Here is a 23,229-nt window from a genome sequence, read left to right as displayed (position 1 = left end):
AAAACAAATGCCTTATTCCTGCACAGTAACTTTGAACTTATTAGAATGACAGTGTTCCAACATGGTTAAATGATCTAATTTACAAAATTCACTAAAGAACTAATATGAGAAAAATGAAACTTCACCAATACAGAGTATTTTCCTAACTCCAAAATGAAGATTTCCATACATGTAAAGATAGTTGTAAGCAAATCATGTTCTTAATTTATATCACATCACTTTAACTTCTTGGTTTGTCTTAATATTCAGTGTTAATCAATACATACATAAGAGTTCAGTATGAAAGATATCATGACTTAATTTAACAGTTATTGAAAAAAGCCAACTTAGCCATCTTCCAAACATAATTCTGATTCTGATACTTCTTTACATGACATTTCACAACCACTTAACAGAATAAGAGCGCAATTCTAAGAGTGAGTCTTAATTAAGAGGAAAAAATAAAGAGATGATTATTTAAGAAAGATTACATGACAATTCTGCTACATCTGAAATACTTTTTTACAAAGAAAGTTTATCAGCTAACATACAATAAAGTCTAATTAAAATACAGGCTTCACTTGTCAACTCAAAGTACAAATAGAGTAATTTATCATCAGTTGTGATTTAGATGTTGTGGAATCATGATAAGCAATCTAATGTGTTCTATAGTTTAAAAGATGAGCACACACGATAATGAGATTGCTAGGTAGCTTACTAAAGGTTGACTTTTACCAAACCAGAAAAGAAATCAATACAAATATTTTTAAAACTATAATACTTACGTGTTTGTGTTATTGTGTGTACACACCATTTCATAATGCAAAGAAACCATAGATGTGCCCTGGTTAAGCTGAAACAAAGAAACAAAATTCAAAAATCTTCTAGTCAACAAAAGGATGACAAACAAACCCATGTGGCTTGAAGCAAAACTGGAAGATAATGCTGAACCTGCACTTTTAAGGATCTAACTGAAACAACATGTACAATGCATTTTAAATCAAATATATAATTATGTAACTCCTTAAAAATCTCCAGTTTCTAGAGTATAGTGAAGGTACCCAGGCTGAAACTGTGCCTGATGCAGGTAATAGACCAACTATTGTGAGTTACACCGTCAATCTAAAGATGAATTATGAAGGAATTTCTAATGAAGACTACCATTATTGTGTAATATTTGTGACATGCCATTGTATGTACAAAAATGGTAATATCACAGGTAATATTAAGGTAAAGTTGTATTTTGATAATTACTCCTCTCAAATTAAGAATTGCCAAAAAGCATACGATCTATTTTTCTTATACCAAGAATCTCTTTCTGCTCTTCTTGATCAATGTGGATACCAGAAAAAAACAAACAAATGAACAAAAAAGATAAACCAAGATGAATTATGTTGCAGCTCTGCTGGTATCGGTATCTGCTCCAGTGGGTGTTAGCCTCTAAAATCAACTACAATTTTCAACATTCCTTTTCCATTCACAAAATGGTTTATGCTGAATGGTACCTCTAGTCCAAGCATTCTGTTTAATTTGAATACGTCCAAGGAGGGAGACTCCAAATCCTCACTGGGCGACCTGCTGCATCAATTCATAGACTCAGAATCACCAAGGTTGGAAAAGACCTCCAGGATCATCTAGTCCAACCATTCACCTACCATCAATATTCCCCTGCTAAACCATGTCTCTTAGTACCACATCTAAACATTTCTTGAACACCTCCAGGGACAGTGATTCAAACAGCTTCCTGGGCAGCCTGTTCCAGCACTTGACTTTTCTTTCAGAGAAGAAATTTTTCCTAATATCCAACCTGAGCCTTCCCTGGTGATTGTCACCTCCACAGTGAAAGAAGGATTTCCAAATATATTGACAGAACATTGGTTTTTGTCCTGTCACTGGGCCCCACTAGAAAAAGCCCGCCTGCATCTTCTTTGTACCTTCCCTTTACAGAAAATCCACATGAGCAATTATGAACTCCCAATGGTAGGAAACTTCAAACATACCATAAAACTACAACCAATCTCAAGGTTCACTCTCCACACAGTGTCTGTCAGTTATTACCATTTTTTCTGCCAATTAAGAGAACAGAGATCACCCACTTTTTCTGAAGAAAGCACAAAAGAAACTGCATTGCTTGAAGGACCCTATTTAGTCATTTGTGCTTATGGACTAAGAACTGTTGGATTTTGAACTCGATCTGGTATTCAAACCATTTTCTGATTTTACTATTTCATTTGGATTAATGATTTTTGAAAGAAAAACAAAAAAACATTTACATAAAAATCATATCTGTTTGTGCTTAAGCATATTTTGATTCCTTTATTTCATCTTTACCTGGGTAAATGACATCTCTAAGCTCAGACTGTTTCAAAGTCTTTAGGATTTCATGCATTTTATGCACATATAACTTGGTAATTATTCTCTTTTAGTAATATAAATTCAATCATCTCTTGACTTAATGAAGGAAAAACAAATTTTGCAGTTAAAAAAAATCTGTAACGTTCTGTTTTCCTCCCTTTAAGCACCTCTCGCAAATACACGTGTACATGCCTGTGCACATGTACAATGTAGGATAGGTATCAAAGTGGAATTCCTGGAATTAAGTTTCAGTGGAAAACATTGGGTCTATAGTTGAATTTATCTACTGCAAATGAATGAGAAAACTTAAAAGACTACATCTACACCTCAGTCAAATTGATAAGGTCTAAGAATTCATTGGTTAGTTTCAAATACTAAAACGACTCCTTTAGGATTTATGAGCTAAGAATGCTTAGGGGTTTAGTGTCCTGACATCTCTTTAATTAGCAGTCTCCAAGATCTCACACTAAGACACTAAGCCAGTGCCTTCTGTCATATCTCAAGAGTTTCAGAAGGCTTGGAAGTCACAGAGGAAGGTGAATGTACTATGCCTTTGTACAGTATGTACAAAGTACTGTTTTCTTACTAGTACCAAGTTTAGTACTTCTTGCTACTGCTTCTGCTTTGATGGTGATGAAGTTCTGAAAGAAATCCTAAGAACAATCCAGCAAAAATGGGTGAGGTAAATAAAGATGCTGTTGAAAAATACTTGGAGAATAATCCCCAGTTTGCCAAGGAATATTTTGACCGCAAAATGAGGGCAGAAGTGCTGGGAAGTATCTTTCAAGTGAGCCCTGGAGATGTGAAGGAAGGAGTAAGCTTCAAGGACATGTCTCGCCTGGAGGAGTGTAATATACTTTTTGAGCTGCTGACAGAAATCCAGGATGAAGCAGGCTCTATGGAAAAGATTGTGCACAAAACCCTGCAGAGGCTGTCGCAGCTGCTGGCAGCCGATCGGTGTAGCATGTTTATTTGTCGTTCCCGAAATGGTATTCCAGAGGTAGCTACCAGGCTTCTCAATGTCACTCCAACTTCCAAATTTGAGGAGAATTTGGTGAATCCAGACAACGAGACTGTTTTTCCTTTGGACATCGGAATAGCAGGATGGGTTGCTCATACCAAGAAGTTTTTTAACATACCTGATGTGAAAAAGGTGAGTGATTTTCCCTGGGGGATGGGTTTCTGTGCATTTGCTCACTCAGCTTTCTTTCTGCAAAGGGCTTGAGGGTTTGGAGTCATGCTTTAGAGACATCCCCAAAACAGCAATCCAGATATAAGCAAGAGAAAAGCAACAGAAAATAATGCTTAAAACCCAGTATCACATCATGTAGCCTAATGAAGTAGTTCTAGTATCCTTGCACAATAATCAAAACCTGATCTACTGTAATAATGAAGGAGAATATCAGATATATATTAGAATTTATCAAATATATATCAGGATATATTAATAGACAAGTGAGCACTTGTGTTCCTATTGAACAAGGCAGGAGACTCCTATTGTTTTTTCCAGTATAGGTTTGCAAGGTCCCTTATCATTTGATAGTGCTATACACTTGTCTCTGAATATAATGTATCTGTAGCTTTCATAATTAGAGTGCTTCCTTACAATGTAAACGAACTCAGATGAAGATGGTGTCAACGTATATTCGGCTTCATGACTATGAATTTAAAGCAGTTTCAAATTATGAGTATGTCCAGATCCAACATGTGTTCAGAACCATCTGTGGAACAAGAGCTGCTTTGTTGTTTTCAAAGTTCCTGTTGAATTTGCACATAATATCTAGTTTATTTAACGTGCAGATAGGGGTTATAACAAATGTTACATGGAAATTATGTTGAATAATCAGACAGAAATGCATGAATAAGAATTGCTTTATAAATGGCTTTGAAATACATAGGGAAAGACAAAGGTGCTTTGATTGTTGTAGATTTCTTTAAAAGCAGCTAACCTTATATCATAACATGGCAGCTTCACCTCTTTTTAGTCTTCTTTGGAAAAGCTCAGTGTAATCAAATGATGGTAAAGATGAGTATATCAGAAGGTATCTGGCTTTCCATATTTCCTATACTGACAATTTAAAATTCTGAGGATTTTAGAGACAGAAACCACCTCAGTCTCGTAAGAGCGATGGAAATGCCTACATGTATTGCAATTTTCAATTTTTTTGGCAGGAGGTAAACGAAAAGTAACACATTCTGTCATGTTAAAAGTTGGCAGGCATAAAGGAAGGAAGTACTACTCTTAAAGATCAAAAACAATAAAAAATTTGCATGTGTGTGAAAAGAACATTCCATTACATAGTAAACTATCTAAGATATAAGTAGGAAGCATGAAAATAAACAGAAAAATGATTGATTTGAGAAAGCAAACCAGTTGATTTTTAACCACTGGGTTGCTTTCTTTGGTGGCTTCTGCTCTGACAAGAAGCATATGACTGCCTCTTACTACTACATTCGGAGATTGGAGGATAATCCTTCTAAATTCATAAGGCTGATTACACGAGAAAAGATCAGGAGGATCAAGAAAGATGTACCTTTTATCAGACACTGCATTGCTCCTAAATATCATTATGTGAGAGGCACCCAGAGCAGGGCTGCTCAAACATTTCTGTGCTATCAGTAGGACTTGTTCAAAATTTTGTGAGAAATATAATGTAAATAAGAGAATCTCTTTGTCTGTCTAGCACTGCTAAATATTCATTTTGCATGCATAAATGAATTAATGCTTGATGAATACCTATTCATCTATTATTCAACCACTCTGAAGCCATCTTCAGCATTCATTTACTCTCTTAGGATTACTGAGGTCCATGCCATTAGGCCACACTTAAAAAAATACAACCAAACCATGGAGCCATTAATCCACACTTAGTAACTGAATGTCACTGAAGTGTTAACATTTTACAAGTTAGTTACAAAACTCAAAGGGATTTTTCTGGAGCCAATATTTGTTATTTAAAAATTAACATGAAGGTCTCATTACTATCAGCATTTCCACCCAATTAGGAAAAAAAATAAAAAAATCCAGTGTCCAAATCCACACTCTGCAGGCAAAGCTCTACTAACGTCATCAGAATCTTTATCTTTGTAAAAAGCACAGAAGTGCAAGTTTAGCCAGTAGTATTTAAGGAATATAGTCAGTCCATGGCAAAAGAAAGTAAGCCACTGAAGCCTTTATCATAATTTTGAAACAAGCATTAATTTTCAAATCACTTTGCTTGCACCTCTGTCAAACTAGATTGTCTGCTACCTAAATCCTGAGAAAAAAAAAATGACAAGTGGAGTTAAATCTGAGAGAAATTTTGCCCCAATGTCTTGTCAGAATACAAAACGCGCAGTGAATACAAAGTGCAGAACGAATGATGGCTACAGTGCTTTAAGAATGTCATGTCTAACCACTTTATATTTCTGACACAATCCATATCCAAACAGTATTGCCTTTTTTTTTTTTTTCTTTTTTCTTTTTTAAAGTCTTAAGCTCCTGGTAACATTGTCAAACCCACAGCAAGACACTGTGGTGCTTCAATCACCATCCCTTTATAAGAGGAGGGAACAGAACAAAAGATCACAACTGCAATCAATCTTTGAAAAAACATGGGACTTCACTTTTAGTGCCTGGTAGCCAGTTCTTGAGAGATTACCTCCTTCAACCTGGAAAAGTACCAATAAACGTGAGGAAGCTCCTCATCCTGACTAATGCTACAGAAAAGAAAAGCAGGAGGAAAAGATACAGACCTTTCATAATTAACTTAGTAGCAAGAACAGACTCCCCCCCACAAGATTAAAGACTTGTTGACAGCAAGAGCTAATAGTATTTAATCCAGGATTTAACAGCAGTGAGAAATAGGAGGCAGGCAGGACCACTGCTGTAATGATTGGCCTCACGTTGTTCCCAAGGCCTAGCAGAGTACGCTACTTAAACATTCCAAAGCAAAATAACAGACTGCATAAAATCTGATACGCCCATTAGTATCCTATAAAAATTATCTGATAACACTAACAAAATGATAAAGATTTTATGTTACATCTTTTCCTAGGGTATCATTTCCAGATAGAGCTAAGACGTAAGACAAGAACTTCTGAGGAATTAAAATCCCACATTCTCAGCCTGTAAAATGCCAACATATATAGTATATATATTTGCTTTTATCCACTATGTATTTAAATTATGAATGAATAAACAACAGAGCATTGAGAAATTCAATGCTTCCATCTCAGATAGAACAGCCAAAGCACTGATCATCGTGGCACATAATTTAACCACAGGGAACCTGCAAAACAAATAATCTTAAACACATCTTCAAGTGGTAAGTTTCTGCATCAACCTTTGGTAAATAGAGTCAGCCTCCATTTGCATGAGTCTTTTCTTCTGGAGCTCTATTTTTCTTCAATTAAAAAGTGGGAGATGTTTTCACATTGAGACTTTCTGAAGTGACAGGATTTTCAGAGTCATGGGAATGCACCAAACTCTGGAGCCTGGAATGAAGAAGAGACACCCTATCCGCTTCCTAGAATTTACACAGCATTGTAAAAATAACTTAAAGATTATCTGAAGACAGAAGAGAGCAAGTGGAAGCACGATGTGGCAGCTCAGTGCTTTGAACACTCACACTGCAGTGAGGAGGTCTGGACACCAAGCCACTGTCCAGCTGCTGGGCGTACAGTCATTCTGGTAATGTACTGCAAGAGTCCTGGGACCTAGCATTGATCTTAGACTGCATCCTAGGGCAAGAAGAGATTGATGGAATTGTGCTCATCCACATCAAAAATACAAAGCAGTGGGGAAGCCCAGGAGAGTGCAAGATGGTAAATGACACAACTCACTGACCTGAGAATGGTAGTGGGAAGGGATTAGGGAGGAAGAAGAAGGAGGAGTGGGAGTCACTCTGTGGTTAAGCTGGTAGCAGGCCTGCCATTTTGTAATGAGATGTCTCAGTTCTCATCCCCTAGGAATGTGGTCTTGAAGAAGAAACCCAAATATCCAACATATTGATGAAACACAGTAAGTTAAATAAGGTTTCACAGGCCAGTTAGATTATTGAAACAACTTTACTGAAACAAACTCAGAATTCTTAGAAGAAATTAGAAGAGCATCTTATTTCTGTGCATCTTTGCGCAGTGCTTCAGAAGCACTGCCTTCCTGAATGCTTCCCAGCATAAACTAAACATAAGGAAAAAACAGAGGTAGGTTTTTACCTGACTAGAACTTGCACTGTGTCTACATGCTAATATCTGCACCTTTGTTTCACCTTGCCATCTTGATAATAAAAAGATTGTCATAAACTCATACTTAAAATAGCAAATATTAAATGGGTAAATGGAAATCTGTTACAATCTGTTATAAAGACAAAGTTTCAGTCAAGAAAATATTTTAATACAGGAAACAATTTCTACTAATCATGTTTTCCGGGGGGGAAGAGAGGGTAAATTCACATCTTTCCTTCTTTCCTTGAATTAATTTGTGTTTAAAGAGGAAAGCTGCCAAAATGAAAAAATAAAAATTAAATACTAAAGTGAAAAATTCCCCTTTAGGCTTATTTTCTTGTTTTGTGTGAAAAAATTACTCAAGGAAATGTAATAATAACTCATTTTCATATAGTAGCAAAACATCTGCTACTTTTGGCAATAAAAAGCAGGAATGTCAGTGACATGACTGAAAACGTTTAATCCTCAAATGCTCATAAATCCTTAACTATTTTTACTTGCTTTCATTTTCAAAACTGTTGGGATCTTTAAGATATCCAATTCAATTTGTTCTGTAACACTAGCAAGTTACATGTTAAACTATAGCTGTCCTACATCCCTGAAAACAATTTTTTGAATGTGGCCCAGTGAATGGCCAAATAATTTAACTAATTGGTTTTTGTCTTGAATCAGACTGATGATATTGTCCTATCTGATGGTAGATGCCTTTTATATTCCATTTATAATTAAGTGCATCATTATGAAACAAAAACATTTGTGAGTAGAAATTAAGATAAGCAGAAACGTGAGGTGCAGCAATATAACACACCAATTCCCTACAACTCATCAATAAAAATGTTTTTTAAGGAATTTGAGCCAATGGAAGACAATCAGTGGGAGAACTAAATATCAGGAACAGGAAAAAATACAGCAAGGCTACCAGAAAGAAAAGCAGAAACATGTAAAGGTGGTGCAAAGAAAAGTGTAATAAAGATGACAGAAGTTCCTGTAGTTTCTGCTCCACTACTGGTCTAGTGGTTGGTGACCCTGCCAACAGCGGGGTGATTGAAACTAGATGATCTTTGAGGTTCTGTTCAACCCAGGCCATTCTATGATTCTGTGATACTGCTCCAGACCTATTGCTAGTCATCCATTTATTTTGCCATTCTGAACTCACCTACGGAACCCAGAATCTCCAATCCACAATGAGCATAGTAACAAATTAGTCATAACTGCATGGGCTCCCAGAAAGATGGAGGAAAATAGGCATTGGCTATCTTGGCACTACCACCTCAGCTGTAGGATCAAGTCTTTCCATTTCTCCTCCATTGTGGTGTTAGAGGCACTTTGCCAAACTTACAATGGGGAATTGGCTGCACGGTAAGGTACTGATGCATCACTCAGAAGCAACACAGTAAGGGGGAAACAGGAAGAGTTTTTTGAATGGGAGTTGGTGTGCAAACCAAAGTGTAAATGTTGCCTGTGAGACACAAACAAAATTACATCATATTGCTTCCAAGCAGGGCTCCAGTCAAGAAAGCAAAGTTCATGAAAAAGTCTCATTTCCTAATAGGTGAATCACATGTTTAATGAAGATGTTGAAGGTGGACCAGATAATAAGCAATCAAAAGGGAAAAAGTACACTGGATATGTGAAAAGTCTCATTTACTGGCAACTTTGAACTGCTGTTCCTCTTGCCTCAGATGAACGAATATAATCAGCCTTCACCCTGACTGACCAAACAGGGAAGAAGGATCCATACTCCTTTATGCTTTCAACTGATTTTCTTCTCAAATGTCTCCCTTTCTCTTTCTTTCCAAATTAACAAGGATCACACTATCTCATTACTTAGAATAATTTTGCATGTTTCTGATCAAATTTACACTCACTGAGTAATTTATGCTGTGGAGTTTGATGTGGAGGTTCCCAATAGTGTCAAGCTCAGTTGACTCAGGCTGCATTTTGCCATTCAGAAATGCTGAAGACAGTACAGTGTTATGGAACAGAGTGTTGCAAACCCTAAGATAATGTTGTGAACTGAGAGATGCAGTTCCATTATTAAATATGACATAATGGTTGAACAAACATTAGAACAATGGTCTTCATTATGTTTTTAAATTTGGCACAGAATAAACCCTGTGAAAGTTTAAAGATTCTGGAGAACTCTTTTTTTTTTTATATAGTTCGCTTAAGGAACCAGTCAATGAGGCAGAATTCATCAGAAAAGAAATAGCAAAAGGTTACATAGATGAACATCTCTCTCCTAAGAAAGGAATCAAGATCTGCAGGGAGAACCATGAAATAAAAGAGAGACAAGATGGTTTCTTCTTCTACATGGTCCATCAATAAGAACTTTCCAGAACCAATACAGTAACACTGATTTTTGAAAACAAAACAAGGTGATTTATGTAACTGAAAATTATTATCTGCTCATATACTCTGGGAAGTAGGGGTATTAAAAAAAAAAAGTTAGTTTTCAGACAAGTGGCTTTTTCTCCATTTGACCTTATCACCAACACAAACTTACAGCTGTGCAGCTACAGTTCACAGTCAGCTGTGTCTCAGCAGGCAAGCTTATTAATAAACACCATCCAAGGAAAATAAAAAATATTTTTAGAAATAACCAATTTTTCCCTTTCACAGAGGTATAATCACACTCTTCACAGCAGTGAATTACTTTTTTGTAAATTCCACTGCTACCATTTAAATAGAACATAGAGAAATCAAAGTTATCTAAAGTTATCTAAATTAAGCAAACATAGAGCATTATGTTTATAACTCATTGGAAAAGGTTTATCATAATGATGTGTAGTATTTGTAAGTTACAGTGAGATAAAGCTGGTGTCCTGGCATAGAGAATGAAGAAAAATGAATTCGTCATTTCAAGTAAACTGGCTAGAATAACGGTCAGCTGTCAAACCCCCCTCCAATCTTTTTAATCATCTGTAACAGAAAGATAAACACAGAGAGGGGTCCTGATTTTCCTCTCATGTAAGCTGGTCCTAGCTTAGTGCAAGTCCAGGATGCGTTGCACAGATTAGCATGTATCTACAGAGTACTGTGGTACAGTAAGAGGCTATGCATCTTAGCTTCAAAAGGAGCTAGTAGAAAACACTTGCAAATGTAGAGAATTGTGAACAAACTGCCTTTCCCCCATCTTTTTTAAGTCTGTTTTATGATTTAACTGAAAGTTCACAACAGCACTCTAAAAGATGGCTCCATTTATAAGGTCAGGCTCAAATAAATTGTCTACCTTAGTATAATAGGAACAGAAAGTAGGAATAGCAGTAGGAGCAGAAAGACATTATTCTGGCTCTGATACTAAAAGATTATTTGATTTTGAACGGGATTTTCCAGACATTATGAAAAGTGATTTTCTTCAAAGCCAAAGGAGCTTATGTTCTCAAGAGAAAATCTTAAAATCTTGACTGGGAACAAACTACTACCAATTATGAGCAAAATTTTCAATATTGATCTAAATCACAAAATTTTGCTTGCATACAAAAATCACATGATTCAAGTCTTTGTATATGCTGTGAAAAAGTTATCAGTGCATTATGAGGTATTTTTACCTATCTGCACTGAACTATCCAGGCACAGTTCAGCTTGGCTTGTGGTTACAGATCTTTTTGCTTACTGACATAGACTTGCATCCTTTAAAATTTTCCTGCCATCTCTAAAAATCTTGTGACCAAAATCCTTCTTCCTAAGCACCACTACTCGTACCTTCAGTTAAAGAAATTAAGACTTAACTGCTGCATCCAGATGATTCGACTCACTTCATGTATAGTATACAAGTCCCTTTTAAGTAAAGTATTAAGAGATCAGGAATTCAGTTAAGTGAGACATCCCTATAGCTTTTTCCTGGAAAAAGAGAAAGCAACAACACATGGCTAAGTCGGGTGTGCATCAGCTAGGGATGCCTCCCCGCCAGATGCATTTTCAGCCACAAAGATTGTAAATAGTTTCACATGTAGTTTTTAATACCATGTGTTGGGATAGTATCATTCATTTTATCTACAGAAGTAAATGAATAATAATAAATATTAATGGAGTTATGAATTAAATCTCTTTCATGCACACCACATGCATTAGACTATTAGGTACCCACAAATTCATATTATTCTCTGCTTTATTTGAGCTTTTAATTCCTCAAATACGTCTTGAACTTGGTTGCAGTATCCACATTCATAGCCAATTCTTAAAAATGTATTTACATGCAACTCTGTGACACTGTATTAAATAATGATAATAGTTTGGGCAGTATCAATTAACTGCACCGTGAAATTGTGTTTATATCATTGCAAATACAAATTATGAAATACAATAACCATTTACTTTTAATATAATAATTAACTGTAATGTATTTAAACTGTGTTTTTTATTATTTTTTTTCAGAATAACCATTTTTCGGACTTTCTGGACAAAAAAACTGGTTATACAACTGTCAATATGTTGGCAATCCCAATCACACAGGGTAAAGAGGTGCTTGCTGTTATCATGGCTCTCAACAAATTAAATGCCAGTGAGTTCTCGAAAGAGGATGAAGAGGTAATAAACTCCTATTACACAACAGCACACTCACTACTTCACCAATTGGTTTGAATGAATCTACCTCTTGATTTGAAAATGTCTTATTTTTGGCTTTTTTTTTTTTTTTTGTCGTTTTTAGGTCTTTAAAAAATACCTCAATTTTATATCTTTGGTCCTAAGAAACCATCATACGTCGTATCTCTACAACATTGAATCTCGAAGAAGTCAGGTATAGAAGAATTTGTAAATGATAATACTTTGTTTTTGCATGAAACCATTATTCTCACTGTCCAACAGTCTCACATGCTTATTAGAGTAAGAAAAGCATCTTATTTATTTCTTTGATAACAGTAATTCAACTTACTGCTTTATTTTGGGATGTCTATCATTCATATGCGTATGGTTTCTTTGTTCCATTCAAATGCATTTTACTGTTGACTTACTCTCTTTCTCTTTTACAGATGCTTTTGTGGTCCGCCAACAAAGTATTTGAAGAGCTAACAGACATAGAGCGGCAGTTTCACAAAGCACTGTATACTATTCGAATGTATTTAAACTGTGAAAGATATTCTGTTGGTCTGCTGGACATGACTAAAGAGAAGGTAACATTCATTTTGCCTACCTGCCAGAAATGCATTACTCCTAACTGCAAGTCATAAAATCTGTCCTTCTAACTCACTGGTTCTGCCTATTTCTAGTGTAGATCTCTCCAAGATGTAAAGATACAATCCTTTCTAACTCTTTGAGATAATTTATACAAAATCTAACTGAGTTACAAAAATCAGATACAAAATAAGCATGGCAAAGCATACAACCATGATAAACATTATAAAATCATTTTTTGAATTTATCATACAATCCTGAGTAAAGAAAGAAGAGAGAAGTGTAGTCTGATTACTGCTTTATAAATTGCTATCTACTAAAACAACTAAAGTGTACAAGTGAAGAGACAAGCTTCATATTAGTCTGAAATTCTGGTTTGTCTGTTTCCTGAAATGTGTCTATAAACCTCTTGTGGAGAGCAAAAAATAAGACTGTTATCCATAAATCTCATGTTATCTCTGAACACTGAACAGATTTTTAAGTTTGCTAACATCTGTGTATTATTTTCTCAGGAGTTCTATGATGAATGGCCCATTCGGCTGGGGGAGGCAGAGCCTTACAAAGGTCCCAAGACACCCGATGGAAGAGTGAGGATATTAATTTTTCTTTTAATGAATCTTAACTTTGACATTGAGGTTGTACAGATAACTTAGATGTTTTTCTCTTTTTGTTTAGGAAGTCAACTTTTATAAGATTATTGACTACATCTTGCATGGGAAAGAAGAAATCAAAGTCATTCCGTGAGTATTCCTTGGCAGCCTGTTAATGTGTGCTAATTAGATTTATTGCTGGGATAGAATACTAGCATGTCTGTATCTGCAAAAATCATCTAATTTCATTCTCTCTCTAAAGGTCACCTCCAGCAGATCACTGGTGTCTTATCAGTGGATTGCCAACATATGTTGCTGAAAATGGATTTGTAAGTTCATACCAAAAGTAAAAACTACCTGTCTGAATACATGAAGTTCTTCTGATTGAACAAAAAAAAGAAAAAAATACTTCCCACACCCAAATTATCTGAAAATATTGCGCCGCTTCCAAAGTTATGTGAATCAGTAGCCTATAAGGAGACAAACCCACAGCACTAATATCCAAAATACCAAGAAAATTTCCCTCCAATTATGGTAACATTAGAGGAATAAATCTGCATGGCGCATATTTCTTTCTAAATGTGTGAACTATTACTCACAGTAAATGTCTAAATATACACTGTTAAAAGTTTTTTCTTTCCTTTTCTTATGTCTTCTATGTAGCAGTAAGTTGGAAAACGTGGGCTGGCCAAATCAGCCAGAAAGTATGTGCAGCTCCATACTGGTACAGCATTGGTTTAGCCCAGCACACAGCATAGCCAAGATATGTAATTCAAAGTCATTGTGAATGACAGCTATTAGTAATTCTACGTCATTTTTAATAACAATAAAGACATAGCCTTTTGAGGTAGTATTCAAATTATTTACTTCTATAATTCCCCAAGTCACTGAAAACTGGCACAGAAGTTTTCTTAACATTTATGCTTATGCATTGTGAGGTTCCATACATGAAGCACTGTGGTGTAAATGCTCCAAAATGATACATAAGAATACCCACAACTAAATTAGTAGGAATTTACTCTTTGTAGATAGCTAGGATGCTCACTGCTTTTAGCTTAAAATATATATCCTTTTTAAAAACAAACAAACAAAAAAAAAACACAGGCCAAGTCATGATGCATGCTATATTTCCTTTGAATAATGTCTCCTTTTCTTTATATTGCAGATTTGTAACATGATGAATGCACCAGCAGATGAATATTTCACATTTCAGGTAATTCAAGTAATGTATATAGTTATAAACATTGTGGAAAAATATGTTAAATCCTTCCACAAATTAGTTATATGATTGAGTATATGAAAAATTTCTCCTTTCTTTGTGATTCATGGGACTTAGTGTTACATGGCCTATATTAATAGCTGTATTACTACTTTCAAAGAAGCATGCAACATTTCTTCCTCTCTGCCTTTTCTATAGAAAGGACCTGTGGATGAGACTGGGTGGGTTATCAAAAATGTCCTTTCATTGCCTATTGTCAACAAAAAGGAAGAAATTGTGGGAGTTGCAACATTCTACAACAGGAAAGATGGAAAACCTTTTGATGAGTATGATGAACAGATAATTGAAGTAAGTTTGATAGGATTACAGACCCTAAGGAGCCATATGATGCTAACTTAATGATTGTTTAGCAGGCTATGTTAACACCTGACCAAAAGACTGGTTTCTTAAGAATGAGAGATTTTTTTCTCCGTTTATAAAACTGAAAATCTATGAGATCATTTACATTCCAATAAGAACCAAAGTCAGATATTTTTAAGTCACTTGACTCTTTAATGTTGGTCAACATTCATAATTAATTTGAGTGGGTTAAAAATGGGATGGAATGGGACAGTTCAGATGCAAGGAACTTTTGAAGATCTTCTAGTCAAACTGCCTGACCACCACAGGGCTAGCCAAAAATTAAAGCATAATATTAAGGACAATGTCCAAATGCCAAATATTATCAGGCATGGCATGATGCTTACCAATGAACATGCCTGCAATCATGAACTCTAAGGGAGATCATGTACTTTGGAAAGATATGATATTACACATTGTATTCAAGTCCCCCAAGCTAACCTAAACTTTATAAGCCTCAAACTCCTGTATGTAAGATGGGAATACGGGCCCTTATAATAAATAAGATGGGAATATGGGCATAGGTTGAAACAAACAACATCCTTAAAATCTGCGAAGGTCAAATGGCACCTGTTGATGGGAAGGTAAAGTCTTCTAACAGGTTGAATTGATTTTCAAAGAGCATGACCAGAATGTAAATTTTAAGAATTAAGTTTAAATTGGCAGTTCAATTTTATTGTCATGCTGTCACCTAACCTTTGCTTTGTTTTGTTCCAGACTCTTACACAGTTCCTGGGGTGGTCTGTTTTAAATACTGACACTTATGATAAAATGAACAAGCTTGAAAATAGAAAAGACATTGCTCAGGAAATGCTTATGTACCAGACAAAGGCTACTCCTACTGAAGTTGAATCTATACTGGTGAGTTTCTATCCACAAAATTGAAGTAGAAAATTTGCTACACAAAACCTGAATGTATTGTTCATTTTCATTTTCAGAAATACAAAGAGAAATTAAACGTAAAGAGTATAGAAGAATGTGATGAAAAAGATCTTATCAGGATTTTGGTAAGTCAGTAAATGAAAATTGACTTTCAGAAGAATGTTGATATCAAATAGCAATGGCTCTTATTCAAAAAGCTGTATAAATTCTGTTTAATACCACTGATACTAGCTATCAATTCCACAACTAGATGGAGCTAATTTGATTTAATAGTATATCTTCAACTTCTTCAGTTTCTTCATGTACAGACTCCACTATTACCTACAAGGAAGCACTGTCCCCAATATGTTTTAATAGACCTGGATAGCCAGAGTTATATAGAAAGATTTATACCAATTAACATTTAAAGTGGTGAATGCTACATGAACAGTGCTACACATTTATTTCATTTTGAAAATAACAGAAGGTATAATGATGCAAGGTCACTTCCATTTTGAGTAAGAGAACACATACAGGAGTTTCCAGAAGAACTAATCTACTTTCTCATGAACTATCCTGCATCTCTCTAGGTGAAGAAGTCCAAATGCAGCAATAAGATACTTTGCAGTGCTGAAACAGATCTGACCTAAGCAATTAAATCTCTCCTTCTGCTAAAACAAAAATGAGCCATTTTCCTTCTAGACTGTGCACACTTCAGCTGCCTTGGTACTTCAGCCCAGAAGGGGAATGCCTTCTTGAAGCAAAACTCCTTTTGTGCCCACTTACTGCACTTTGTTTTTCCTTGCAGAGAAAGTCCTGAAGCATAGATGGTCTAACTGAAATAAAACCAAAAGGCTTCAGGAAAGTGAAGTTCAACTGTAAATGCATCAATACAGAACCAGACCAAAAAAGAAATATCAGATACATGCAAGATGGTTGACTTCTACTACCAGCCACCACACATATTTCCTCCTACTAAACCACATTTGCTGATGTAGACATAGCCATAGGGAACAGATCTCATTAAGCTACTTCTAGTTAACGTATATGCCAGAGAGCAATGATGTTGAAGTTTCACTGGCTCCCATAGAAAAGATGTTCATGCAGCAGTATGTAGTGAAAAAATAAATAAATAAATAAATCAATGCACACTGAGTAGATTCACATACCTGCTAAAGTAAACATCAATAAACTTTACCAAATCTTTCTAATTGTATAGCAACAAGTAATTAGGATAGTGCAGGCTTCCAAAGGTAATAATACTGTATGAATTTTTCAATTCTAGAAAGCAAGTAGAACGAGTTCTTTCAACACTGTGGTGTCACAAATCAAAAGGTCTAGTATATTCTGTACTGCCAAGGCTACATGCAAGTGCTTTATCCTATTAGAAGGCCTGGAATCCCAGATTGCTAATGAGATAAAGCAGGTGTTTCTAGATCTGATGATTCACAAAGTAATGGGTCTTAAAACACCACTGTTACAGGTTTCTTTGCCCTTGACCTCAGATCAGAGTAAATTTAAAGGGAAATTCAACCAAGGGAGAAATAAATACTGTTCTATAGTTGCTCAGCCTCATTTGTTGAAATACATTGTCGAGGGGCAAATAGATTCAGTTATGATTTTCCTTATCTGTATAACGGAGACCATTTATTGCCTATGTGGTGGGAGTCACTGTGATCATATTATCTATTTTTGGGTTGTATCAGACTTCCCTGAATTAATTTTTTAATTTTTTAAGGCATATCCTTTCAAATATACTGCTGGTCTCCTTAGGTTTTTGGGATATATAAATGAAAACTGCTACAGAACAGTTTGCCAATATCACTATCAGCAGTGAGGCTATTCAATGTGAATCTATAAAATGTATACAAAGTAAGCACTTTGAAATTTAGTACACGCTTCTCAACCTTTTCATCCCCTGAATTATAGAATTCTTTTTGAAAGCTCTTCATTTCACGAAAGAGCTGACATAAGCTCTGTATCTACCCTTCAGGGAGAGAAATATCCCTGCATGTCTTCCACCCATTTTCCCCTAGAATCCCCCCACCAACCACAGCAGTAAAAAGCAAAGGACTCTAAGGGATTTGAAGTAAACAATAACAATTTTGAATTCTACAAGCTTTGTACATTTTAGCCTTGAATTTTTAGATTGAGATCATTCAAAAGCAAAGCAGTCAAGAAGCTATTGCAGGCAGACAAAAAAGAAAGATTACTCACGATTTAGACTATTAATTGTAAATTTCTACAGTTCTAGGATTTTCCACTGCCAAATAAACCCTACAGGTTTCTCTTTTAAGTGTACATAAGTTACCACAGACACAAAGAGAGACTGTCATAGGAGACAAGGTAAGGCAGACTAATTTGGAGAGTAGGTCATGGAGAAGCAACCATCAGAACACCAGAGAATAAAAAATATACAGGAAACTTTGGCTGTAGGTTCTCCAAGAGAAGACAAGGCTAGTGATAGGTAAGCATGTAAGCAAGCCTTCTGTCATTAAAAAAAAATGCTGTCATACTTTATTCTACTGTTAAATTAAAAAAATGTTTTGTTCTAGGAAGGTTATTTTTGGTCACTGCTCCATCAGTACTAGTAAGATTCAAAAGAAAGGGCTTGTTGAATAATTTTGGTTTGTGAAAGAGAACTGCAACTCTGAGACCAGGCTAGAAGTGGAGAAATCACAAGATTTTATATCAGGAAGATTTTATACCCAAGACCTGAGATTTCCTCACTGAGGAAATGCTGAGATGGTCCCAACCAATTGTGTTGAAATTAAGGGCAGGAAGAAAAACCATCTAGGCAACATTCTTACCTATCCTCTTGGAAAAGAAGACTAGTATCACCATTGTGTTTCAAAACATAATACATATTAGGTTTTGAAGATATAGTAAGCATATTGTTCTTATGCAGTGTTCCCAATGAAGAAAACCGCTTGTTCAACTTTGTACTTGCCATAAAAATCCTTCTGCTTTCAACTCTTCCTAACAGAAAGAAGAATTACCCGATCCCAAAGATTTAGAACTATATGAATTTCGCTTCAGTGACTTTCCCGTTACAGAACATGGCTTGATAACTTGTGGAATACGACTGTTCTTTGAGATAAATGTTGTTGAAAAGTTCAAAGTCCCAGCAGAGGTTTGATTTATTTTGTCATTTGTACTTCTTTTAACATAGCAGAGTGATTGTAGATTCTTTAATATAGGAGTAAGCTATACTAAAGCGTGAGTGGTATGAATAACAACATTCTTAATATTTGCACAATTATCATAAAGAGTTAAATTGATCCTGAACTTGCTTGACCAATATGCATTTACATAATGCAAAGTTTAATTATTTTAAAAAAGCATATTATCCCAGTAATTTTATGGAACATTCCATTAATTTTATAGAAATTCCATAATTTAATTTCAGTGAACAGCACAGTCTCAATCACTTTTATTCATACTAGGTCCTTACAAGATGGATGTACACAGTCAGGAAGGGTTATCGAGATATCACTTACCACAACTGGCGACATGGATTCAACGTGGGACAAACAATGTTTACTTTGCTGATGGTAATATTGCTAATATCAACCTTACATTCATTACTTAGCTTTCCTTTCAAGGAAGGTGCACCATAAGAATTGTTTGTTTTCCTTTACAGACAGGTAGAATAAAGAAATACTACACTGATCTAGAAGCCTTTGCCATGGTTGCTGCTGCTTTCTGCCATGACATTGATCACAGAGGGACCAATAACTTGTATCAAATGAAGTAAGTAAAATTAACAGATTTGGTAAATACAAATATATGGCTATGCAGTACTTTGAGTGGCAAAAGGAAGAATAAGTTAACACATGCAAAAATATACTGTAGGTATTCCATGAACATCTAGCATGGGGGGACTTGAAGAAAGGCTGAGGGAGCTGGGCTTGTTTAGCTTGGAGAAGAGAAGGCTCTGGGGAGACATCACTGCGGCCTTCCCATACTTGGAGGAAGCTTGCAAGCAGGAGGGAGAGAACTTTTTATATGATCTGATTATGATAGTACAAGGGGAAATGGCTTTAAACTAAAAGAGGGGAGATTTAGGTTAGATATTAAGTAGATTTATTATTATTATTATTTTTTACTCAGAGGCACTGGCACAGGCTGTCCAGAGAAGCTGTGGATGCCCCATCCTTGGAGGCACATAAAGCCAGGTTGGATCGGATCCTGGGCAGCCAGATCTAGTGGGTGGCAACCCTGCCCACAGCAGGAGAGTTAGAACTAGACAATCTTCAAGGTCCCATCCAACCTAAGCCATTGATTGATATTCATCATACAGAAGATTTCTGCTTCTGAGAATTTGTCATGGCAACTGAAACAATGAGAAAACTCAAAAGCAGAATCTTAGAAGGATTTGCTGGAGCTGCAATTCATTTTTAAGATAGTCAGTTGTTTTAACTATCACAAGAAGCAAAAAGGAATTTTTAGGATTTCAAAAAGAAAGCATCATCAATCTCTATAGACAATCTAAGCATATTGCAGATGAACTCCTATTACTTATCTGACTGCCTTAGTGAGGAAGTTTCAAAATTAAACTTTAGTGCTCTGTCTTGCTAGCAGCAAGTCAAAATTAGCTTCAATAAAAAGAGTAGAAAGTACCTAACTGGAATTTTTTATTTATCTTTCAAGATAGAGTAAAGGCATTTTTCCAGAGAGAGATTCAGGATCTAGAATATACAAAGGCCAGCTTAGAAAGAGACGGGAATTTAGGTGCATTCTTTTCTCAGGGTTCTACTGGCTGATTCACCTAGATTCACTCCAGTGAGTTTACTGATTGACATAGGTCCTTTCTTGAGATATAATCTCCTCACAGTATGTACAATTCAAAACAAGCTTGGTTTCTGCCACAGGGCTCACATAACAGTAAGTTATATACCACAAGGTTAAGCTTTGCAATTCATGTTACTTTGTGTTCTAAATGTACAAAAAGGCTTGTTTGTGATCTTTTTGTGTTGTTAGTAAATTATCATAATGAAACAATATAAATCCATATTATTTTAAATTTACCTGTTTATTACAGCTTTACAAATCATGGTGAGGTCCACTATTGAAGAGTGAGCAATCTACTGTTTAGTCTTTTGAGTGATTTGGTAGTTCTTCTGTGCGCTAGCCAGAGAACACAGGATTCTCAGAATGTTGTGTGGGCCAGGATATTCAAACTGTAGTTTTCTGAGAGTACTATTTCCACTAACCATATCTCCAGAATGATTCATCCTCCTCCTCTGTCCCTGAACACACTCAGCCCAGGAGAGGAGTTTCACACCACATGCTGGAGCAGTGACGTTAGGGGATTTTCTGATTATTCTCTGGGATTCTCCAGGTGACGTAGGAGAGAGAGTATGACAGATGCTGATTCTTATTCAGCTGACTGCCTCTCATCCAAATAAGTTTAAGGCGTTTTTAAATCTTCCTAGTATGGTCTTCCCTAGCTGAAAGCCCTCTACTTGAGGTCATACACAGTAAAGCTATTTATAAAACCCCTCGGCTTTAGCTCTACAGCCTGGAAGTTGACCTCATCTACAAAGGCAGAAAACGCAGGTAGCCTATACCAATACACCTTGGTTCATCTCAGGAAACAATTTTTTAGCAAAGGGAAGAAAGGAGGAAAATACACTTCTCAACATGGAGAACAACAGGGAGCATAAGTCAGGATATTTCTCCCTTCCTTCCACTGCTGTAGTCTGAACCAGAATTACCTTGAAGATTAGCCCAAGGTCAAAGGGATTCTTTGAGCTCTGTGATAAGACTAAACACATCTGAGCAATCAGGACTTGCACAGTTCATAAATCAGTGATTCTGGGGGAAGGTAGGAGCCAAAGGGATAAAGGAATTAAATTTCATTATATTATTACTTCAGATTCAACTTACATTAAGTTAAAATCACAGGGGACATGCTCCACAGTAATTATAAATAAAAGTCACGCCACACAATAAATACTAAAAGATGGCTTAAGATTATTTTTAAAATATGCAGAAATCATGTAGATTAAACAAACAGCAGAATGGAACATACAAGATTAAGTAGAGAGATTTTCAAAAGTACAGCTGATTTTCAACAGGCACTGAAATCTCTAATATCTGTCTTTACCATCACAAGAGCGAACACAAAAAAACATACTTCTTGCTCTGCCTCATACTTGTGCTTAATATATATATTAAGCTACTGAATAAGCAGATCAATAGCAGAAGTATTTTAATCCCAAAAATCTGAATTCTGAATCACAAATATTGCCTCAAAATATTTTAAACAATTATGTCTTTTTTAACAGATCAGCTGCTCCACTAGCAAAGCTTCACGGCTCTTCCATTTTAGAAAGACATCACCTGGAGTACAGTAAAACCCTACTGCAAGATGAGGTATGTTTGCATGAATCTTCTGCTTACAGTAATCAACACAAAAGAGCCAAATAAATCACAAATTGTTTACAGGTCTTATTCATTTCTCTAGTTCCAGATTAAGAAATTATGCTCAAATTCAGAAGTTTAAGCCAAATTCTTACTCACTGTCCACTTTTAGAGTAAAGCAGCTTGTCCTGTAGGCCTCACTCACATGCCTCTCACAAACAGCTGAAGTTGGTGTAGAAAACACAAAGTACTATAATTAAACAGCTGCACCTGGGTTAGGTCTGAGTTTAGTTCCTGGCTCTGGCAGGGAGGAACAAATGGATGGAGCTGTTTATGGAGGGTGTCCTTACCCCCAGACCAGGCCCTCTGCCCCCCCTCCCCCCATCTCATTAAAACAGGTCAGGCAGCATCGCAGCTCCTACTGCAGATCTCTCTTGAAAAAGGCAGATGATTTCTCCTTTCCCTTCTGCCACCCTCAGGTGGTTTTCCCCCTTTTTGCTGCCCCATTTCAGAGTTCTGCTCTGTGGGTGGGCACAGGTGTTCCCCCAGGGCTACAGTGGCGCCATGTTGCTCCCCTCAGCTCCACTCAGGCTCAACAAAATGTCCGCCCTGCAGAGCCCTGTACCTCCTGCGTGGGACCGCCGTTCCTCCCTCAGCAGTGCAAGGCTCTGTCCTAGCTACAAGAAAAAAAGTCTATTTAAAACTATTTACTAGATATTTTTTTCAGGGAAATAATAAAAATGTATAACTGTGTAGACCTGAAATCTCAAGGATCTTCCATCCCACTTGTTTGCAGCAAGCAGTATGGAAGGCACTCACTTCTACACCTGAGAAAAACATCCACAAAACAGATGTTACTTTAAAATAATAATAATAAAAATTACCTTTATTGATGGAGATGGTGCACTTCTTCAGTTGTGAGATGCTGGGGAACAACCATTGATTTTTGATAGTCAGGATTTTGAAGGTGCTGAACAAGGGGACCACAACGTCCATTCTCTCCTCAGTTAAGAAAAGAAGGAAAACCGGAGTGTGGAGCTTCCATTCCCTTTGCTTGAGAAAAAGGACACTGCACTTTACAGAAGCAGGGCCCTAATAACACCACAGGCAATTGTGCTAAGGCAGGCTAACAGGAAG

General features: G+C 36.2%; 1 protein-coding gene across 2 annotated transcripts in view; it reads left to right on the top strand.

Moving 5' to 3' along the window:
• The first annotated feature begins 3,007 nt into the window (after window positions 1–3,007).
• PDE6C (phosphodiesterase 6C) overlaps window positions 3,008–23,229 on the top strand; it is a 28,086-nt gene continuing 7,864 nt past the window's right edge. For both annotated transcript variants that reach the window (XM_010714547.4, XM_085229034.1), the window contains exons 1-15: window positions 3,008–3,487; window positions 11,917–12,069; window positions 12,191–12,280; window positions 12,513–12,653; window positions 13,167–13,241; window positions 13,330–13,394; window positions 13,507–13,573; window positions 14,410–14,457; window positions 14,662–14,811; window positions 15,580–15,723; window positions 15,801–15,869; window positions 18,710–18,856; window positions 19,170–19,277; window positions 19,367–19,476; window positions 22,017–22,104. In XM_010714547.4, the coding sequence (XP_010712849.2) occupies window positions 3,008–3,487; window positions 11,917–12,069; window positions 12,191–12,280; window positions 12,513–12,653; window positions 13,167–13,241; window positions 13,330–13,394; window positions 13,507–13,573; window positions 14,410–14,457; window positions 14,662–14,811; window positions 15,580–15,723; window positions 15,801–15,869; window positions 18,710–18,856; window positions 19,170–19,277; window positions 19,367–19,476; window positions 22,017–22,104 (1,935 nt within the window). The remainder of the gene's footprint in view (window positions 3,488–11,916; window positions 12,070–12,190; window positions 12,281–12,512; window positions 12,654–13,166; window positions 13,242–13,329; window positions 13,395–13,506; window positions 13,574–14,409; window positions 14,458–14,661; window positions 14,812–15,579; window positions 15,724–15,800; window positions 15,870–18,709; window positions 18,857–19,169; window positions 19,278–19,366; window positions 19,477–22,016; window positions 22,105–23,229) is intronic.

The sequence above is a fragment of the Meleagris gallopavo genome, chromosome 8, assembly GCF_905368555.1.
Source record: "Meleagris gallopavo chromosome 8, MGAL_WU_HG_1.1, whole genome shotgun sequence".
Taxonomy (NCBI): Eukaryota; Metazoa; Chordata; class Aves; order Galliformes; family Phasianidae; genus Meleagris; species Meleagris gallopavo.
This window is presented reverse-complemented; position numbering and strand designations above follow the sequence as displayed.